General features: G+C 50.2%; 3 protein-coding genes across 3 annotated transcripts; 1 reads left to right on the forward strand and 2 right to left on the reverse strand.

The window, feature by feature from the left end:
* Positions 1 to 16324: 16324 nt before the first annotated feature.
* On the reverse strand, positions 16325 to 17126 carry NCS57_01475200 (Rhodanese domain-containing protein; the record flags this gene model as incomplete). The annotated part of the gene is made up of 4 exons (XM_053064344.1): positions 16325 to 16476; positions 16679 to 16696; positions 16768 to 16882; positions 16959 to 17126. 4 exons carry the CDS (start codon positions 17124 to 17126, stop codon positions 16325 to 16327), a joined length of 453 nt encoding a protein of 150 aa, XP_052906228.1.
* Positions 17127 to 17639: 513 nt separating this feature from the next.
* On the forward strand, positions 17640 to 19134 carry NCS57_01475300 (uncharacterized protein; the record flags this gene model as incomplete). Its single annotated transcript, XM_053064345.1, has 4 exons — positions 17640 to 18075; positions 18132 to 18274; positions 18333 to 18419; positions 18481 to 19134. Exons 1-4 carry the CDS (start codon positions 17790 to 17792, stop codon positions 19132 to 19134), a joined length of 1170 nt encoding a protein of 389 aa, XP_052906229.1. The 5' UTR covers positions 17640 to 17789.
* Positions 19135 to 19327: 193 nt separating this feature from the next.
* NCS57_01475400 (uncharacterized protein) lies at positions 19328 to 20306 on the reverse strand (the record flags this gene model as incomplete). The annotated part of the gene is made up of 2 exons (XM_053064346.1): positions 20190 to 20306; positions 19328 to 20137 (listed from the first exon to the last, which is right to left on the reverse strand). Exons 1-2 carry the CDS (start codon positions 20199 to 20201, stop codon positions 19328 to 19330), a joined length of 822 nt encoding a protein of 273 aa, XP_052906230.1. The 5' UTR covers positions 20202 to 20306.

Here is a 20306-nt window from a genome sequence, read left to right on the forward strand (position 1 = left end):
CCTACCATATGGGTTTTAAAGACGCCAAAGACCGTCCTTGAGGCCGAATCTTAGTCTGAATACCTTGAAGGACGAATTAGAAGGCATAAAAGTAGCTCTCTAGAGTCAATTCTGGAGGCATTAAAGTCTCTTTCTAAGGGAATAAAGGCAATGATGTATGAGAATGCCTTATTGAGGGCAGAGAACCGCGACCTTTAATAGGCAAATGACCTACTAAGTCGACGCCGGAGGGCAAAAAGGACCTGATTATAAAAAGGAGGAGTGATGATAGTAGGGGAAGTAAGGGGAGTAATTGATTAGATTAGTGTAGATGGGCAGGTAGAGGGCGAATCGTCGAGAGGTGGTGGTTAAGGAGGGTTAGCGAGACCGAGGGAAAGGCGCTGTGGAGGATGCGGAAAGACAGGACATAATGCAAGAATATGTTAGATAGTTGTGGAAATATCTGAAGAAGACTATAGCGATTAATTTTAATTAATTAGGTGACTTATTGTGTTTTTCTGGTGATTTTTATTTTAAAGGTTTAGATTTTTGGTGTACTTACTAGTCTGGTGTACTCGCTTATTATGTATTAGCTATAATAATTAAACTTAACGTACATGATAAGCGAGCGACGCGGACAAGCGAGCGACGCGCTTTTACTACGCTCTTAACTAGAAATCACTATAAAAACACAACAAATCAATTAATCAATTAAAACTACCTACTGTACTCTTCCCCAGACGTCTCAATCACTACCTGACACGTTCTTACATTATGCCCGGGCTTGCCGCATACTCCACAGCGCCGAACCCCTGGTCCGACCGACCTTCCTTGACCACTACTTCTCGACGATTCCGCCACTACCTGCGCTTCAGTATCCCTCTGATCAATTGCTTGCCTTCCTTCCTTTACTGTCATTACCCCTCCTCTTTTTAGTCGGGTCCTTTTTGCCCTCCGCCGCCGGCTTAATATCTCATTTGCCTGTCGAAGGTCTTGGACCTCAGCCCTCAATAAGGCATTCTCATGCATTATTGCCGTAGTTCCCTTAGCAAGTGACTTAAGAGCTCCTAGAATCGACTCTGGGGAGCTACTTTGATGCCTTCTAATTCGTCTATTGAGGTATTCAGACTGAGATTAGGCCTCGAGGACAGTCTTTGGGGTCTTTGAGACCCAAGGGGTCGAGGGGCTAGCTACTTCCTCGGCAGGCGTTGGCGTCCGTAGCTGCACATCAAGCTTTAAGACCACACTTTCCGGGTTAAGAGGAACAAGCCCAGCCCCTCTAAAGGCTGACTTAATATTTCTTTCTGTCATGGTGGCCTGATATGCGGCATAAAAGGCCGGGAAGAACTTAGTCTTTGAAACGTGGGTTATAGAGCATCTGATCAGACGCTCAATTTCCCGACCATAAGCCTGCTTGAGCAGGTTAAAGTACCCGACATCAAGGGGCTGAAGCAGATGAGACGAATGAGGCGGCATACAAAGCGTGATGATCTTATTTTCCTCGCAATATCTCTCAAAGTCGACGGAGTGGTGACTTTCGTGGCCATCTAGGATCAGAAGACGATAGGAACCAATTGATCGATTGCGTGTACACCGGTTGAAGTGCTTTAGCCACTCGAGACCGATCTCGTTATCGGTCCAGCCATTTTGGGTCGTTGCAATAGCCCAATCGCCCGGGAGGTTACTGTCTCGGTACCAATTGGCGAGGTGATATTGGCCCGCACCGATAATAAACGGCTGGATCGCCCAGCCGGCCGCGTTAATCGCCTAAATGACCGTAATCCATTCTCGGTTTCCAGGCTGCACTGATTTCGGTCGTCCACGCCTTTCTATACCTATAACAACCATTCCGCTTATAATCATGCCCATCATAAAGCCAGTCTCATCAAAGTTCCAGATATCATCTGATTGGATGCCGTACTTCGCGATTGTATTCGCCACAAGCCGAAACCAGTTGTGAATAACGGTTGGATCTTCGCATTTAGCTCTCTGGTAGTCGTATTTACGAAAAAAACGCGTCTTGACCTCTTCGTGTCGCCTGACGAAGTTATGAGCCCAGCGCTTGCCGACGGGTGACGCGTCGCGGTCGGCAAGCAGTCGGTTGGCCATTTCTTCCACAGCACGCAATCGGGGAGGAAATCCTCGCGAATCTAGGTCGAGAATAAACTGAACTATAATCTGTTCCTCTAGATCAGATAGTCGGCGTGAGTTAGGGATAATATCGCCTCGAGATTGAATGCCATCCTGCCGGCGACGTAATCTTGCCTCAGAGATCTTATAGATCCTTGCAGTAGGTTTAATACGTAGGTTTGGGTTATTTTGAAGGGCCTGAAGGGCAAGAAGGGTTCTAGCCTCAATATTTGGGTCTGATATGTTTTATGGTTGATAAATCAATTGATTAAGTGAATGTTAGGTATAAGGAGGAAAAGCGCGTCGCTCGCTTGTCCGCGTCGCTCGCTTATCATGTACGTTATATTTATTATTTATATAGGCTTTATAATTATATATATTATCTTAGCTATATTCCTAGTCTTAGTATTATTATTCTTATTTAGCTCTAAGGTTATTAAATCGCTATTGTAGCAATTACAGAAGGTGCAACAACTGCCTATAGGGCTTACAGCGCTATTACGGGGGACCAAGCCGTAACACGACCCTCCTTGACCACCACTTCTCGACGATTCGGCCACCCCCTGCGCATCAACATCCTTCTGGCCAATTGCTTTCCTACCTTCCTCTAGAGTCATCGCCCCTCTTTTCTATAGGCGGGTCCTTTTTGCCCTCCGGCGCCGGCTTAGTGTCTCATTTGCCAATCGAAGGTCTTGGATCTCAGACCTCATCAATGCCATCTCATGCATAACCGCCTTCGTTCCTTTAGAAAGAGACTTTAGTGCATTTAGAATAGACTCTGGGGAGCTACTTTGGTGCCTTCTGATTCGTCCTTCAAGGTATTCAGACTGAGATTCAGCCTCAAGGACGGTCTTTGGGGTCTTTGAAACCCAAGAATTGGGATGGCTAGCCTCTTCCTCGATAGGTGTTGGAGTCCGCAGCTGCACATCAAGCTTTGAGACCACACTTTCTGGGTCAAGAGGAACAAGCCCGGCTCCTCTAGAACCTGCCTTGATATTTGCTTCCGTCATCGTGGCTTGAAATGCGGCATAAAAGGCCGGAAAGAACAAGAGCGGGCAGTGAATTATTAAATTCTATCCTAATTTGTTTAACCCTAATATTTAGTATTTAGTAGTATCTTATATAAGGCGGGTGGCCTTATTAATCAGGGGAGTTAGGCCTAGTTAATTACGATTTACTGCGATAAACAATATATAGTCTATGAAGACGCAGAATCTAGCGTCTTTCTTCGCTTACTCCCTAATCTTAACTTATAGATCGCTCGATATTATATTAACTCCCCTATTGCTATAGTTCTATAGTTTTAGTAGTAGGTTAGAGCGTATAGGCGGTAAGGATAGGTTTATTAAAGAAAGCTTTTTTTACTTAATGCCATTAGTTGAAACTTGATCGGTAGTAGCAGTAGGGATATTTTCTATATGATATCCCGATGATGTGGAACTAGAAGACTCAACTTCAGATTCTCGCGTGCCGGATGTCTGGCTCCCCTCTCTTCGCCGCTCATGTCCCCCCTCCTAAAACGGGGTAATAGTAGGAGGATGATCACTGACGGCATCGACCCCAGAATCAGGTGCCCTTCTTTGGTCAGACACAAGACACGATATTCCTTGATTGGCTGAAAGGATACTTTAATAAGAGAAAGCTCCTCATCGCCGACGAAATGGGGCTATTGGGTCATCCCAGTGCTTATGATACGGTGAAATAATCTGCCAAGCACATTATCTTTTCTACCAGAAACTTCATTTATTTGGAGAAAAGGATAAGCTCATCAAGTGGCATTGGAAAACAGTCAATGGCCAGGTTACTGATTGCATCCTTCATAGTATACTGGAAAGATACCCGAGGAGCTCATGGCATCTAGCTGAAAACTATCGTCTATAGCATGACTGATTCATAAAGGTCCCCTCAAGGTCCATTTGGCAATTCCTTTCATCTCTAAACAGCTCCTAACATCTGACGACTGGGCCCAGCCTCACGGACCTCAACCAGAATTCAAGCTGGAGAACCGCTAGGTATTCTTCACTGTGGTAACTCTTTAGTTAATCACATATAGTCCTGTCAGCTACTTGGAAGAATGAAGCTTAGGCAGTAATGACGCCAATATTCTGCTAAATAAGAGCAAACTCTACATCTTCCTCCTTAATCTCCACCGCCCTTACTGCTACTCTGGTAGCCTCCGTGGCATCCGGGCCTTCTGGGGTCGTCGTCACCACCAGCTTGAGGCTTGCGTCCATGGCATTGGATGTCCAGGTATATTCTGGACGTTTTTAGCTGCTAATCGACACTGGGAAGACCTTCGACGCCATATGTCTCGATACACGGAATGGCAAGCTGCTGACAACCGCGGCAAGGCAGATATCGCGCGGACTAGCCTAAAAGAAAACCCTATATCTCAGCATATTACTTTTTTATGCGATTTATAAGCTTTGTTCGACATATCATTAAGCCCAAGTTTGGTGTCACTGACTTCTGGTACCGTCTTGAGTGGCAGGCAAACGACAGCCCTCAGGTTCACGGTCTATTCTGGCTGAAAGACGCCCCGACGCTTGATCTATCAAAGGCAGAACGTCGACTTCCTGCGCTTTTGGGGTGCCCATATCACCGCCATGAATCTCGACCGCGAGCAGCCTGGTTAGCAACGGGATATCAACCTACTCATCAACGTGATCCCTGACCCGGCGTTCAGAGACCTTGGGGTGGTTGTCAACCGCGTGCAGCGTCATGTATGAACCGGGGCATACTGTCAACGCCTCGAACGCCTGCAGAACGGGCGTCTGTATGAGGAGGCATACTGTCAATTTCACTTCCCCCGTGCTACTCACTCTCAGGCCATCTTATCCTGCGACTTTAACCCTCACTATCCCGTTTATGACGGCGCTCGGAATGACACCCAGTTGAACAACTTTAACCGAGCCTCATTATGTCATGGTTGGCTAACATTGACACGTCTCCCTGCACAAGCAAGCCTACAGTCATCAACTATTTTGTCAAGTACGTCGGCAAAGCAGAGAAAAAGTTAGAAGGCTACAAAGACATCGTCAAGGCGACTCAGCCCCGGGTCAATGCCAACCGTGGAGTTGTTGGGTTTGTAGCCAAGTTCATGAACAGGCTGATCGCAGAGAGACTAGCCTGCCCAGAAAGTTCAGCATCTGCTGCTTGACCTCGACTTTCAGCAAAGTTCAAGAACTGCCCAGACCGTCGTGATCGTTGGAAGGCCTATTTCGTCCCGGCGAAAGGTGAGGAAACAGTGCGTTCCGCAAAGAACACTTACCAGAAGTATCTTGATCGTCCAGAGGGCTTCAAGAATTACAGCTACTTCGACTTCCTGACTCGAGTCGACTTCTCTAAGCGGCCTCAGAAGTGGCGCGAGTTTCCCCAGACCACCGACCGTCTCCTCAACTAGTTCCCTCGGTATGGGTGGACTGAGTATGGAGACTACGCTCGCGTCAAGCTGATGCTACACCATCCTCACACCAACTTGGACGAGCTACTGACAGTCGAAGACCAGACTTTCGAGCCATGTATTAATGCTTACCTCCATTGCAAGGCTGTCCACGCTTGTGCCCACCCAGATGACTACTACGATGGTATTTCTGAGCCTCTTGAGGAGGAAGAGTTCGAGGAAGACCCTTATGAGGAAGACGAGGTGCCAGAGCAATCATGGCAGGAGATCACTGCCCTCATGCCTCAAGACCAACCTGACGCCGAGGCAGTCGACCTGCTTGGCAACCGAGCCATTGGCCTTGCATTTGACTGGGATAGCTATATCGGAAAGTTTCCCCAGCTCTATGTTTAGAAGCGCAAATACTTGACTAGTCTTCGTCAGAATTACTCTCAATAGGCCGCCACTTCTCTCGACGATGTATTGGTTGACCCCCTCAATCCTGAGCAGCGTCTGGTGTACGACCGAACTCTTTGTAGACCATCTAGGGCAGACTATTAGCCCCAATTGTATCCATCCGAGACCTCTGTTGTTCCAGGTCTATGGTCAAGGAGGAACAGGACAGACCTACCTCAACCATGAGATTTCTGTGGCTTTGAACTCGCGAAAGACTGGCTGTACCACTAGAGCCTCCCCAACCGGCATTGCAGCCAATGCGATCAATGGAGCCACATTACACTCGATGCTACGCCTTCCCATCTCAAAGCAGATTACGCCTCTCAAGGATCTACGTGGAAATGAACTCGTCGGTTTGCAGAACTCACCCAGAGATGTCAGCTACATCATCATCGATGAGAAGTCGATGATTGGACTACGGACCTTCTAACTATTACATCGACCAGAGACTTCGCCAGATCTTCCCGGATAACCAAGGCGATTACTTTAGAGGTCGTAGTGTTCTTCTGCTTGGTGACTTCTATCAACTGCCCCCGATGTTTAAGAAGCCTCTTTACGCCTCTGGCTTGCTTCAGAATGAGATGGACCTTGCCGGCCGCAATGTCCATGGCGCTTTTGATCATACTGTCGAGCTTAAGCAAGTTGTGCGACAGCAGGGCGACTCCCAGGCTCCCTTCCGCGACGCTCCCCAGGGCCTTCGCAAGGGCAAGCCAACTTCTAACCATCGGAGATTTCTCTGCTCCCGTGTGCAGTCAAAGTTGACTGCTGAGGAGATTGCTATCTTTGGTAATTCTGCACGCATCTACCCAACTAATCAGCAGGTCCGAGACTTCAACCGTGGCCACATGGAGCAACTTCGACAGCCTGCCATTCAGACTCACGCCTCTCACCGCAACGACTTCGGCAAAGACGCCGGCAACCTTCACAAGTTCCTGGCTCTTTGTGTTGGTGTTCGAGCTATGCTAGGATAACAGCTTGCTGCTGGCATGCGAGGGTCTTGTTAACTCGAGAGGTTTCTATTATTGTCTTCAATGACTAGTCTGCGAGAGACCATCAGCCACAACAGCAAATTCGAAAGGCTTGTGCCCTCTGTTGTCTCCGTTGTCGCGCCAACAGGCTGTGTCTTACCCTATGGTGCCTGATAGCACCGTGAGATTAGCGAGGAACGCACCTTCCCTTGTAATCACACTTTCTTGGCATGCAAGTGCTAAGAAAGTAGCCTTATCTACACCTTAATCCTTAACAATCGCACACCAAACGTCCCAACCTGCGCGTTGCGCAGCCGCACGCGGCGGCGATGGCATCGTCGACGACGAACCCGCCCGCTGCTCCGGATCCCTTTGACCTGGGTATCCACACCCCCGCCAACCTGAACCGAGGAGCCCGTGCAGCTCTCTTGCAGAACAGCCCCGCGATCGTGAACGGCCCAATTGGTGTCTCACCCGATCCCGGGCTGTCAGACAATTGGCTCCACAGGGATCATTGATGGCACCAGTCAATTGATGAGAATTATCTAAGGAGCAAGAACTCAATGGCAAGACGCGTTGAGTCGTGCAGCTCTTTATACACAAATGAAAGTGTTGCCTGTTTAGGCAGTAGCAGCTGCCCTGCAGGCAGCTGCACTAGTGGGGCCAGGGCTTGATATGCGACACACCCCCCAGCGTTGAGTGATCAAGTCGACGCTGCTAGAAGCTATCACAACTAGCCGTAGAATCACCATCATCCTATTGCATAGCCTTGTCTTCTAAGCCCACCTCCCTCTTGATGTCGACCAAATTCAGCATTGATCGGAAGTGCTGAAACTTCGATCTTGACAGAGCTTTCGTCAAGCCATCTGCTGGCATTTGATCAGTCTTGAGATATTCCACTAAAAATCTACCTTTCTTGAATTCCTGCTTCAGCCACATGTTCTAGACGTCAACATGTCGCAGCTTCGTCGTAATTCTCTGGTTCTCCTCAACCACAAGTCGGATCGACTGAAGATTGTCGCAGTATATCTTTAGAGGTCCAAGATCAAGAGAGATGTCCCTGAGCAGGCGGTCTAGAGCGTAGCTCTCCTTGGCTGTTCTCTCTAGGCTCAAGATTTCTGCTTCGGTTGTAGAAGTCGTGACTGTGTCTTGGAGACCAGCCTTCCATACGACCGGTCCGTTGAATAGTGTCATGACGTATCCCTGCGATGAGCGTCGTGTCTCGATGTCGTCTGCAAATGACGCATCACTCGCGATCACAAGAGCCTCTCCTGCGTGCACCCCATCATAGACGATGGCAAGGAATCTCGTTGTGTAGAGGTAACGGATGCACTGGTTGGCTGCAGAAAGGTGTTCAGGCGATGGGTTTGTCAAGAACTTTGCAAGCTGGGCTGCTGCATGCGCTATGTCCGGCCTGGTCATAACTGCGATATACATCAAAGACCCAACTCGTTCCTGATACGCCTTGATTTCTTCCTTGGACGCCCGTCCGTCATACTTGACAAGAGGGATTGTTGTGATTGGGATTGATGGCACTCGAAGTTTTGAATCGTAGAGCTTGAATTTTCGTGCGATTTTCTCAACGTAAGCGTCTTGGCAGAGGTAGATCTTCCGATTTGGTCGATCCCTGATGACTCTGATGCCAAGATACCATTTGAACTCTTCTTCGCGCAGGTTGTATTTGGATTGGAGATGTTGAACGAGGTCGCCGACTACCTTCTTTTCTTGCCGGGGGCTGAGGATCAGGATATCGTCAACATAGACAAGGACCAAGATTTTGCCGTCAGTGAAGACACAAGGTTCTTCGTCCGTACGATCGATCCCTGCTTTCTTGAGCGTCTGAGACAGCTCGTTATACCAGAGAAGTGGAGATTCGCGAAGACCATAGAGGGCCTTGTCGAGTTCCGCGATCATGGTCGACGTTTCCCCTGGCTTCAGGAAACCAAGTTCCACATATCCCTTAGGAAGCTGAACGTAGACGGGTTGGTCCTTCTTGAGGTCGCTGTAGAGGAATGCGTTCCCAACGTCGAATTGTCGAATCTCGAGATCGAATCGTGCAGCTGTTGCCATCATGATCCTGAAGGTCTTTGCTGCGAGCGTGGCGGCATAAGTTTCCAGTCCCCCATCATCATCTTGGAGATCCCCACGGACACAGATGCGAGCCTTGCACCTTTGGAGGTAGCCATCTTGATCGAACTTATAGGTGAACACCCATTTCAGCGGAAGGGGTAGTCCACGAGCTTTTTCGCGTTCGACTAGTCTCCAGGTTCCTCGTCGGAGGAGATCATGTAATTCCTTTCTTATGGCTGCTTTGAATTCTGGACCCATTGGGTGGTCTTCTAGATCCTGATATCGCTTGGGAAGTCGTACAAGGTCGTCCCGGTGAAATCGATGATCTCGTGCCGTCTTGGAGACTGCGGCGAGAAAGACGCTATGAAATGTTGCGAGGTTTCCCTCTGGATGTTGGTCGGTTGGAAGCAGGGTAGTGAAAACGCTGTGCACGTTATCATCATACCTCCGATTTGGCTTTGGTGTCCGGTCGCTCTTGCGAGTTGGCTGGTCACCGTAGAGTTCCTTTTGGCTGCGGCGTGTGCGCGTGGTGCCGCGAGCTTCAGGAGTTGTTTGGTCACCTGACGGCTGCTTGTCCGGTTGCATGCTGTTGCCTTCTGAGGAAGGTCGCCGGCGTGGGTTTAGCGGTTGAACTACGATCGTGTCCCGGGTGACTCCTTCAGGACTAAGATCGCGTGACTTAGTTGAACTTGAAATGTCATGACTTGGCTCGATGTATTCGAATCGGCTATCCGGTGGTGGCGCAGCAGATCTTCGTGTCGTGGTGTCATGATATTCGTCAAGATCACTGTCTGGACCAGCCTCAGACCGTTGTGCAGGTGAGCTCGGGTCTGCTGGCAACGGCGGGTCTGGTGTTGAGGTGTTCGAGCCGGTTGACCCGGAAGCTAGTGAGGCGTCCCTACTGCCCAGCTGTGGTGTTGGGTCCGGCGTCGGAAGAATTGGTGGTTCGCCCGGAGGTGTGAGAAGTCTTTGCGATAGAGGCTGTATAGGCTGTGACGTGTTGTCTGTAGTTCCTCTAGCGTCTTCCACCCCCGAGTTCGAACCGTCTGGGCTGAAACCCAAGATGTGGTCATCGAACTCATAGAGAAATTCGTCTAAGATCGTGTCCCAGTCTCGCTGAGGAAGTGGCTCCAATGCACGCGGTGTTGGCCTGTATTCCACGACCGCTTCCGTCTCGAGCTGTTCCTCCTTCTTTGGATCAAAGAATTCCTCTTTGTTGAATCGTACATCTCGGGACAGGGTAACTTGATTGAGCTTGGGGACCCAAATATGATAGATATTACTGGCGTGGTAGCTAACGAGATATCTAACGTGTGCTCGTGGGCCAAGCTTGAATTGATTGATGTCTTTCCCGGCCTTATAGCGGCTGTTTAAGGGATATGCTTTGCATCCATACGCATAAATCCCTCGCCAGTCTGGTCGGAAGTCCTTTGTTGCATCGAAATCGACATTTGGCGGTCTATACCATCGAAAGTGCTGGTGAAACCAGCGGTCCATTTTCTCCTTGGGTGACATCCACTTGTTCCTTCGGCTAGGAAGGATGTTGTGTATCCAAGTGGCTGCACGGTAGAATTCTGGCCAGAGATCTTGCGGAAGATGCCCAATCATACACCGCATCCGTAGCTGATTGATTCCACCAGGTCGTTCCGCTCCACCAGTCGGCTCTTTGGTGTGCGACGGTGGGAGTTCGATGTCTATTCCTACCTCTGTGGCCCAGATCTGAAACTCGGAGTCCCTTTGAAAAGGTAGATTAATGATGGCCCTTTCGTTGTCGATTCTGATCTTGCAGATCGATGCACCCGTGTGTCGCTTGACTCGGGCCTCAAAGTCCTTGATGATCTTGCTGGCTTCCGTCTTTGAAGCCAAGGACCAGGAGAACATCATGCCGCTGAACTCATCTGTGATTAGCAGAACGTAGCGGTGTCCATTGAATGCCGCAGGGAACTCGAAGATATCGATGAAGATCCGGTAAAACGGTTGTCTTGACCGGTCTGACGATTCCCTGCGGGAGATAATCTCGGTCGCCTTGCCTGTGCCGCAGGCCGTGCATTGAACAGTAGTCGGACCCTTGATCCGGACTCCCTTGGTCTGTAAGACAAGTTGTTCAAGCGCTTGCGGCCCTGCGTGGCAAGAGCGAAGGTGCCATATTTCGGAAGAATCCGACCGCGGCGGAGGCGGAACCCTTGAAATCGCTATTCTTTGTCGTCTCGGTTTGTTCGCTTGGAAGGAGGAGAATACATCTTGGAAGGCGTTGAACACGGAGATCAGTGATTGCGGAAGCTTGAAGTAAGAGCGGGAAACTGGCTTGTATTCGACTACGTCGAGGTCATAGTGGTCTGTGAGTCGGCAAAGGATATCGTTGTCCTCATATGTGCCCATTCGGAGTGTGTTGTCGACTCCGCAGTGCCATAACCCTTTCCTTGCAAGTCTTCTCGCGCTGACAATGTTCGTGTGGAATCTCGGTACATATGCAACGTCAAGAAGGACAAGCGCGCGCGTGTTTCTTCCGTCTTCGCCATCCAGTATGTTTTCCATCCTTCGGGTGCCTCGTGCCTCGTGCCTCGACCTTCAAAGAGCCTTCGCCGATCATGACGTAGTCGGTTTCCCCAGCCTCGCGGATTTCGGTCAGCAGACTCCTGTCATTGACAATATGGGTAGTTGCTCCACCGTCATAGATCGTCGAATTGTAAAGAGGATGCTTCTCTCGCAAAGCTGCGAAGACTGCGTCGGTGGTTCCACTGGGGAGGCCATTGGCATCGATGGTCAAGCCAGCAAAGTCGCCGTGTTTGCGTGGGTTTGTGTTGGTGCTTCCGGTTTCCTCCAGTTGGTCCGTCCTCGTGGTGGGCGCTGAGCCTTTGACTGTGTCCATAAGGCTCTTCCATCTGGCTTGCTTCAGAGCTTCCTTGCAGGCCTTGACGCGGCTGGACCTAACATGTCTTCCATCCTTGGACTCGCCATTAATCGCAAGCTGAACAGCAGCGCAATCAATGGGCTTCCATCGGTGTTTGGACGACGGCAGTCCGCACGGACAGTGGCTTTGGACTGCATCAGAGACGGCAAACGCGCTGTCGGCCAACTTGCTTGTCATTCTGGTGCTTCGGACCTGTTCGTGGAACAGTTCGCCCAACGCGCGCAGTATGACATCCATCTTGAGGCCGAACTTCTTGTTGTTCATGATCTGAACCTTCTGCTGGCTTGCCCAAGTGGCATCAAAGGCAGAGACAGCAGTGAGGAAATCATTGAGGGCAGACTGTCCTTCAAGCTCAGCGATCTTATGTCTCTCGCCTTCTAACTTGGCCTTATTCCAAGCCACGAGCCAGTCCTCCGGCTTGACCCTCTTGGTCTGGGCCAGGACCTGACGGTATCTTAAGCGTGCTTCCTCCTTTTGTTCGTCCTCAGAGGGTGCAAGGCTTGATTTCAGGTCACGGACAATAGTGCGAAGATCAGACTTAGAAGTCGTGTTGCCAAGATAGGTCTTGTCGACGGTTGATCGGACCCAAACAGCGAGTTCAGCATAGGCACGTTGCCGATTGGCGAAGGTCGCAAGTTTGACCTTGTATTCTGACTGGAGACGAGTGAGTCGGATCCACTGACCATCTGTCAGGTCTGTGGCCGGCTCTGGTCTCGGTCCGGCGGCCGCAGCGTTCTGCTGGTTTGCGTGTGTCCAAGCCTCATAAGCGGCCTTGTTGAGTAGCTCAAGCATTTCTTCGGAGGAAATGGGCTCCTTTGGCTCTTCTAGGATCGGAGCATCCTTATCGATATCGACAAAGTCGAAGATCTTGGAAGTCTCAGCCCTTGAGACGAAATCGTCGTACCAAGCAGTCCATTCGGACGGTCTGGAGAGTGTAACATCGGACTTGGCTGTCATCCTTGGAAAGGCTTGGTGCTGGGCAGCAAGAAAGATTCGACAGGCAGGCTGAGGTTTGTGGCAGGACTCGGATCCGTTATGTGATGTGTGGTAATAGGCGTCGTGCAAGTGATCTTGCGCAACGGTCGGAATCAGCTATGATGAGCGCCTAAGCTGCTACCGGGCTCATAACTGTCAGACAATTGGCTCCACAGGGATCATTGATGGCACCAGTCAATTGATGAGAATTATCTAAGGAGCAAGAACTCAATGGCAAGACGCGTTGAGTCGTGCAGCTCTTTATACACAAATGAAAGTGTTGCCTGTTTAGGCAGTAGCAGCTGCCCTGCAGGCAGCTGCACTAGTGGGGCCAGGGCTTGATATGCGACAAAATCTCTTCGCATCTTATCTATAGACCTTTTTAACCGCTCCACAGCCCTATAGATCGCAAGGGCTTCATAAGCCACTATGGGAGCTCCGTTTCGATTACGAGATACACCTTTCGAATGACTTCTTAACCTAAGGAAGACGGCAGCAGCGAGTCAGAATCCCTATACCAGGGCTAGAAACCGACCTACTACCTTCCTCCTCTCCGCCTTAATCAGCACGGGAGCAATCATCACCCATAAAGGCCGAGTTTTAATCTGCCCTGAAGCTAGTATGAGAAGTGATTGGGACGGATCGGAAGCTTACCCTCGAGCTCGCTCGGTCATACGAGCGAGTACGCCAATGGCGAGAGAAATGGGGTTACTCGCCACTCAGTTCAGATGCGCTTGAATCGCCTCCTCCCTACTCACCGCCCCGAGAGCCGTCCACCCAAGTAGTATCCCCTTAAAAGATTAGATCTTCTCCTCTTTGGATTTCCTTGTCCCCTGCCCCCGACCTGATCCCGAACCCACCGATCCTAGGCGACCCAGCGCCGTTAGCCGAAGCTTTATTTGACTTGATAAACACCTTTGCGAAATAGAGTGGCTTTGGTATTGTCTGACGGAACGCCTACTTATATAACGGTCGGAGGATAAGATATTCTTTCTAATGTGATAGATGCGGAGAACCATGGCCTAGTAGAGGTGCAGGTCTTCGGTAACGGAAGTCCCGGAAGTGCGGATGCAAGTGGATGGTGATAGCCGAGGCTCTAGAAGAGGGCGAGTGGCTCCTACGACAACACCTAAACCCAGAACACAGTCAATATAACCATGGGCGTAGTATTAGACCGTCTGCGTACCCTTCCCATAGACGGCTGATTATACCCATTAGGGCAACCATTGAGTCGATAAGCCGTCGGGTTAGTATCCGGGCCCGTGACGTACGGGCTATGGTCTAAGAGCAATACCCCGAATTAACCTTTACGCAGAGGGACATCTATAACGCCCGGGCTCTTATTAATCGAGATAAGTTAAATGGCTACACTCCCACTGCAGCACTGATCAAGCTATTTAATGAGATGGACGTTCCTTATGTCGTTAAGTGGGCGGATGATGAGCTAAGCCGCCTCGTTGGCCTTGTCTAGACCTTTTCCTACTGTCTCTAGATGTGGAAGCGGTTTCCCGAGGTCATTAGCTTTGATAACACATATAATACTAACCGCTTTAAGCTTCCGTTATTCCAGGCAATAGGACAGACTTGCCTTGGTTCTGTCTTTAATGCGGCTTTCGGTCTGATTGATAATGAGAGACGGGAGGGGTTCTAATTCCTCTCTGAGAGTATTCGATAACTGGCAGAGTAGTACTCTATTTGCCAACCGGACGTTATTGTTACTGACTTTGACGATCAGATGAAGGCCGCCCTGAATGATTAGTTCCCTGATGTATAGCAGCAGCTCTGTATCCACCATATTAATTCGAACGTCCTGCTTAAATCAAAGCAAAAGTGGGTTAAGGGCCGTAGTAGTAGTAGTCCCGATAGTAGCGACGAGGATAAGTCTACTCTATAGGTATGGGCTGAGCTTAGCCCGAAAGACCGATAGTTAGTCTACGCGCCGATATCTGAGGATATCCCTTATAGCTATCGAGGGGTTCTTATGATGTGGAAGCTCGTCTTGTTTGCCGAGACTGAGGACGCTCATGAGAAGGCGTGGAGAAACCTCTGTAGGGAATTTGATGACCAGCGGGCTATCCTGTGGTATCTCCATGGAACCTATATGCCTGTAAGGGCCTAGTAGGCACGCTGTTTCATCCGCAAGTATCGCAACTTTGGCATCCGCGTCACCTCTGGCACAGAAGCAAGCAACAATAACATTAAGAGCTACCTTCTAAACGGTATGAGCCACCTGTATTTACTTGTCGAAGCTATGTAGGATATGATGAAGGACTAAGAGCGGGACTTTAATAATGCCTGCGCAGCGGACGAGGTACTCATCGCTCGCGAGTATATAGGGTCTAGCTCGGAGTATCTAGGCGAACTCCGGACAGCAATATCATCGAAGGGCCTTGGGCTGATCAATAAGTAATATCGCTTAGCTCGCAAAGCGATGCCGACTGGTAAGAATCCGTTCCCGGAGCCTCTCGGGGGCTGCAACGACGATTGTTTGGTCTCTGTCGAGCTCGGTATACCTTGTTGCTATAAGGTCTACTCGAGGTTAGGGTCTGCCACACCCTTCACTAAGTGGGAGGTCCATCCACGGTGGCGACTACGAGAGCTATCCTCTCGAGATCTATACCGACGGATTCTCGACCCCAAGATTGCCACTGCTCTCCGTGGTAGGCCTAAAAATACCACACAGGCTGTTCCAGCAAGGCTAGCCATCGGAGCAAGCAATCGGCAGAGTAGTCAACCAGCCAGCCAGGGCCCATCAAGGCGTAGGCGAGGTCGACCACCGGGTAGTCTAAATAGGTCGACTCTGGCCAGAGTGGAACTCGATGCGAGCTAATATGCTAGTAGCCAGGCCAGTAGCTTAAATCAGCGCCAGATACGCAGCCAGTCGGGTATCCTTGGAGCGGGGAGAACTACAGGAAGACGTGCCAGCGGACGGAAGACGCAACCTAGCATTCGGAGACGAAGGAGTCAATGGGAGCTGCTTAATAGCGACGAGGAGATTCTTCCTTCTATAGTAGTAAGAGGAGATATAGATAGCTGCTCTTAATAGAATTGGCCTTATTCTATAGGTATCGAAAATAATACTTTGTTTTGACGGCCGAATGCGAACTGTTCAAATAGGCCGGCTTGGTCCGGTTGCTTCTGCAGAGATCTGGACTTGTTAAGAGAGCCGGCTTCACCGCCTTTTCTCAAAGGTATTTATGGGTCTACGAAATTTAGCCCAATCAGGTGTTACAAAAAGTCATGCCCCCCTAAGGGTCATGCCCGCGTATCAATTCGTCATGCCCCCCTATCAATTGCCTTTGTTAAATACCGTGGACTACAAAGTCTGTGGCATGGATGTTGGTCAACCACGCTGCCTATCCAGCAAGTCGCAATGCCACCAGCGTGAAGGTCTTTAAGCTGCCAAGATTCATTGCTCTCTCACCACCAAGACTCGACCACGCCGGATTAGATCTACTTGCTCTCCCACACAGCTACGTCGAACTCATCAATCCACTCTACAAACTCACCGCCAGCTTTGACCCATCCAGTGATACCTTCGAGCAATATCAAGCTCTCCATATCGCTGTTGCCTCGGTTGTCGATATGGTCCTTAATCCATCCAGCTGCTCGAGAACCTGTTGGAATAATTGGGAGCTTCCCCCTCACTTCAGGGTCACATCACAAAGTCCTAGATTGAAAGTTGAAAGTCCTAGATGGAATCGCATGGGATATAAACCCCTAGGGAGCTCTCATCATGACAATAACAATAATAACCTTGATTTTATCAATTACACCCAGCATCACTGCGCAATTCAACAACAGAACCTCGGCCCCGAGAGGATGCTAGAAGGAGTCAGTATGCATGTCCTTTCATTGTATGCGGCTAGTTTTGGAGGCAGTAATTCAAGACCTACAGCAGTACCAGATGATCTTTTGGACTCTGGCCGATTCAAACAGGCTATACAGCGTCGGTATGGTCGGGTAGAGGCTCTGTGCCGGCAGATTGATGGACCCGCGAATGGTACCGCCCTAGACGGGAGGAAAGGTTAGTCGCTGCTCTGCTAACGACTGTCCTGGGTGTTATTGGAAAAGCAAGGAGTGATACCTCATGATCTATTCTGCGGAGGTCAACGAGAACGTAGTTCCTTCCAGCTATATTATTGCTGTCCCTGGTCATCTCCAGCACGTCATGGCGCGTCATGGCCGCGGGGGTTTTATTACGCGGAGGAGGATAGGCAGCATGCCAGGGTGTGGCAGCATCAGTGGAGGCCATCTTCTTAGACAGCAGATGCAGTTGATGTTGAGTGCGGGTTAGAATGCGAGCTTTCGATAAGGACGAGCACCTAATCTGAGGAGAGATTTCGGGATGCCCATCACATCTTGGATGGGAAAGGGAGGGCACTTCTAATTTTTAACTCTCCAAGGGAATAGATACTCTCATTCAGACATTTTTGGGACTATGTTATACCCAGAGCATGATTAGCGATAACCTTGGAAAGCGCGCCCCGAGGCGCGTTTGAGGTTCACATTTGATTCACCGCTGCCAGGGGAAACGAAAAAGGGATAGCATCTGCCGGGACCCTGTCATTCCCGAGGTTTTATTGGTCAGTCTGCCCAAAGGGTCTGTCATGTCCCAGAAGTTACTGGGCTTCTTATCAAGCAAATTCTTCCCGCGAGCCGTCAGACCCTGATCGTGATTGGCTCGGCGAGGATTCATAACCAGCCACCTCCAATTTGTCTCGTAATTCGAGATCTCGGTAAGTTTCCTGAGCACCATAAAGACCGCGATGATTTGCGTATAAAGATTGCGGACAGGCACAGCGATCATCTGCATTCCTGGACTCCTCTACTCTGCCGAGTCACCCAGAACCGCCACGAATCACGAATCACACACCGCATTGCCTTAAAGCTACCACGCAAGACGACCGCCTTCAACATGACACTGGAGAAGAAGGAAGGGTTAGACAGCCACGAGCTGAAGCCTGCTTCACCTCGCGCAGGCCCGTCTGACCAAGACTCTGAGGCCGCGGCCGGGAACAGGAGCCCCGATGAGCAGCCGAAGCAACAGCTGTCTGCCTTCAGAGGCCTCGGTCTTCTGGATCGCTTCCTAGCCCTGTGGATTTTCCTGGCAATGGCCATCGGTATCATCTTGGGCAACTTTGTTCCCGAGACGGGGCCAGCCTTGCAGAAGGGCAAGTTTGTCGGTGTTTCGGTGCCTATGGGTATGTTTTCCCCGAAGGCTTGGACTTTTGATCCTTGAAACTGACGCATGCGCAAGCTGTCGGTTTACTCGTCATGATGTATCCGATCCTCTGCAAAGTGCAATATGAATCGCTGCACGAGCTCTTTTCCCACAGGGAGATGTGGAAGCAGATCTGTTTTAGCATCTTCGTCAACTGGATTCTCGCTCCCTTCCTTATGGTGAGCCTCCCTCGCCCGGCACACATCCTTCTCCATGGTATATTGACGTCTCTCCTAGCTTTCTCTGGCTTGGGCTTTCCTCCCTGACAAGTCAGAACTTCGCACCGGTCTTATTCTCGTGGGCTTAGGGAGATGCATTGCAATGGTTCGTTCTCCCGTCACATCCAGACATTTACAAGCAGCACTGATAACGCCTTTCCTTCCAGGTCCTCATTTGGAACAGTCTCGCCGGCGGCAGCGACGAATACTGCGCCATCCTCGTCGCTATCAACTCGATACTCCAGATGGTCCTCTTCGCCCCCTTGGCCATCTTCTTCATCCGCGTCATCAGTCACGAGTCGGGTACGATTGATATATCCTACAGCATTGTTGCCACAAGTGTGGCTGTCTTCCTGGGCATCCCCCTTGGAGCAGCTGTCATCACGAGAATTATTCTTCGCAAGGTCGCTGGAGCAGATTGGTATCAGCAGACCTTTCTCAAGTTCCTCGCACCTTGGTCCCTCATCGGCCTGCTCTACACCATTCTCGTTCTATTCGCATCCCAAGGCCGACAAGTTGTTCACCAGATTGTGTCGGTCGTCCGGGTCGCTGCACCACTAATTGTGTATTTCGTCCTTATCTTCTTCGTCACGTTGTGGATTAGCAGACTCCTCGGCTTCCGGTTCCCCATGGTGGTAACGCAGAGTTTTACCGCTGCGAGCAACAACTTCGAGTTAGCTATCGCTGTAGCGGTGGCGACTTTTGGCCCCAACAGCGACCAGGCCTTGGCATCCACCGTTGGCCCGCTCATCGAGGTGCCGGTGTTGGTGGGCTTGGTGTATGCTGTTCGCTGGATGGCCAACAGATGGGGTTGGAAGTAAAGGGGTGAGCCAAACTTCCATCGACAACGCGGCTTCGGGGATCTGGTGTGAAGATGCTTCTGTGAGTATCAATAGATAGATTATTTAGACCCACGCAGTCTTCTTGACGTCAATTCTCTGAGAATCAAGCAATAATAATATGCTTCCAGTGTTCTTTAAGGTAGCAAAACTCCTCGTCCTCGTCGACGTGCGCCTAGTCGAGATGATCCATGAGCTGAAAGATTTTGGTGTTCTTGACAGAGCAGCTGCTATCTCCATGACACCCCAGAGCCGAACGAGCCCACGATGGATCTGCATGGTTGTGGAGTTCGACGAGTATTTCTGCCGCTTTGTCGCACGAGGTTTCTAGGGGTTCCGAATGGTTAGAATGACGGATGATGGAATTTGATGAGTCGGATAGCGGCGAGAGCGCGTCTGTTGGGGCTGAGGAACTGTCGGCAGTTGTGTTGTCAAGACCGTTTGCTGCATGCATTTGGTAGTGAAATCCGTGATCCTCTGCTTGAAGCATGAAGACTCCTTTATTTTCTTCTCGGGGTTGTAGCATCGATTCGATCGGCGGCTCGGCAGATGTCGGCAGGGTTGGATTTGACAAGATCGATGCGAGGATCGGCACCGCATCTCCGGCCATGCTTGATACAGACCCAAAGGAGCTCTGGGACGGATCGTCCATCGGCATGACTCTCGTTTGCGTTATTCCAAGTAATAAACGTCCACATGTGTTGCATCGGTGTCGAGGATTCAATGCCCGATGATCTTCCTCGGGGGAGGACAGATATCGCTCAATTTCATTTTCCGAGACCCCGAAGCCGACAAGCAAGCTCTTCAGGCGTTGGTTCTGGACGTTGACGGCCTGAGCAACGCGTTGCATCTCTATAGAGGCTGCTACGCCCATCCGCTCGTACTCTTCCAATCGACTCTGTAGATCCGCAATCAGCTCTTGCCGTCGGGCTCTTGACCTGCGCTGAGCTTCACGATTTTCTGCAACAGAGGCTGCAGTTTTGTTCTGCAAAGTAGAGGGTGAGTGACAATTGTCCAAGTTGACTTGTGCAGCTTACCTTCCGGGGCATTTTGCCTTGAACCTCGAGTTTGGACGTACTAATTCGTATGGATGACAGAAAACAGAGTGTAGACTGTAGAAGATTAACCAACGGGCCGTCGATGCTGTGGCGTCG

The sequence above is a fragment of the Fusarium keratoplasticum genome, chromosome 14 (assembly GCF_025433545.1).
Source record: "Fusarium keratoplasticum isolate Fu6.1 chromosome 14, whole genome shotgun sequence".
Lineage (NCBI taxonomy): Eukaryota > Fungi > Ascomycota > Sordariomycetes > Hypocreales > Nectriaceae > Fusarium > Fusarium keratoplasticum.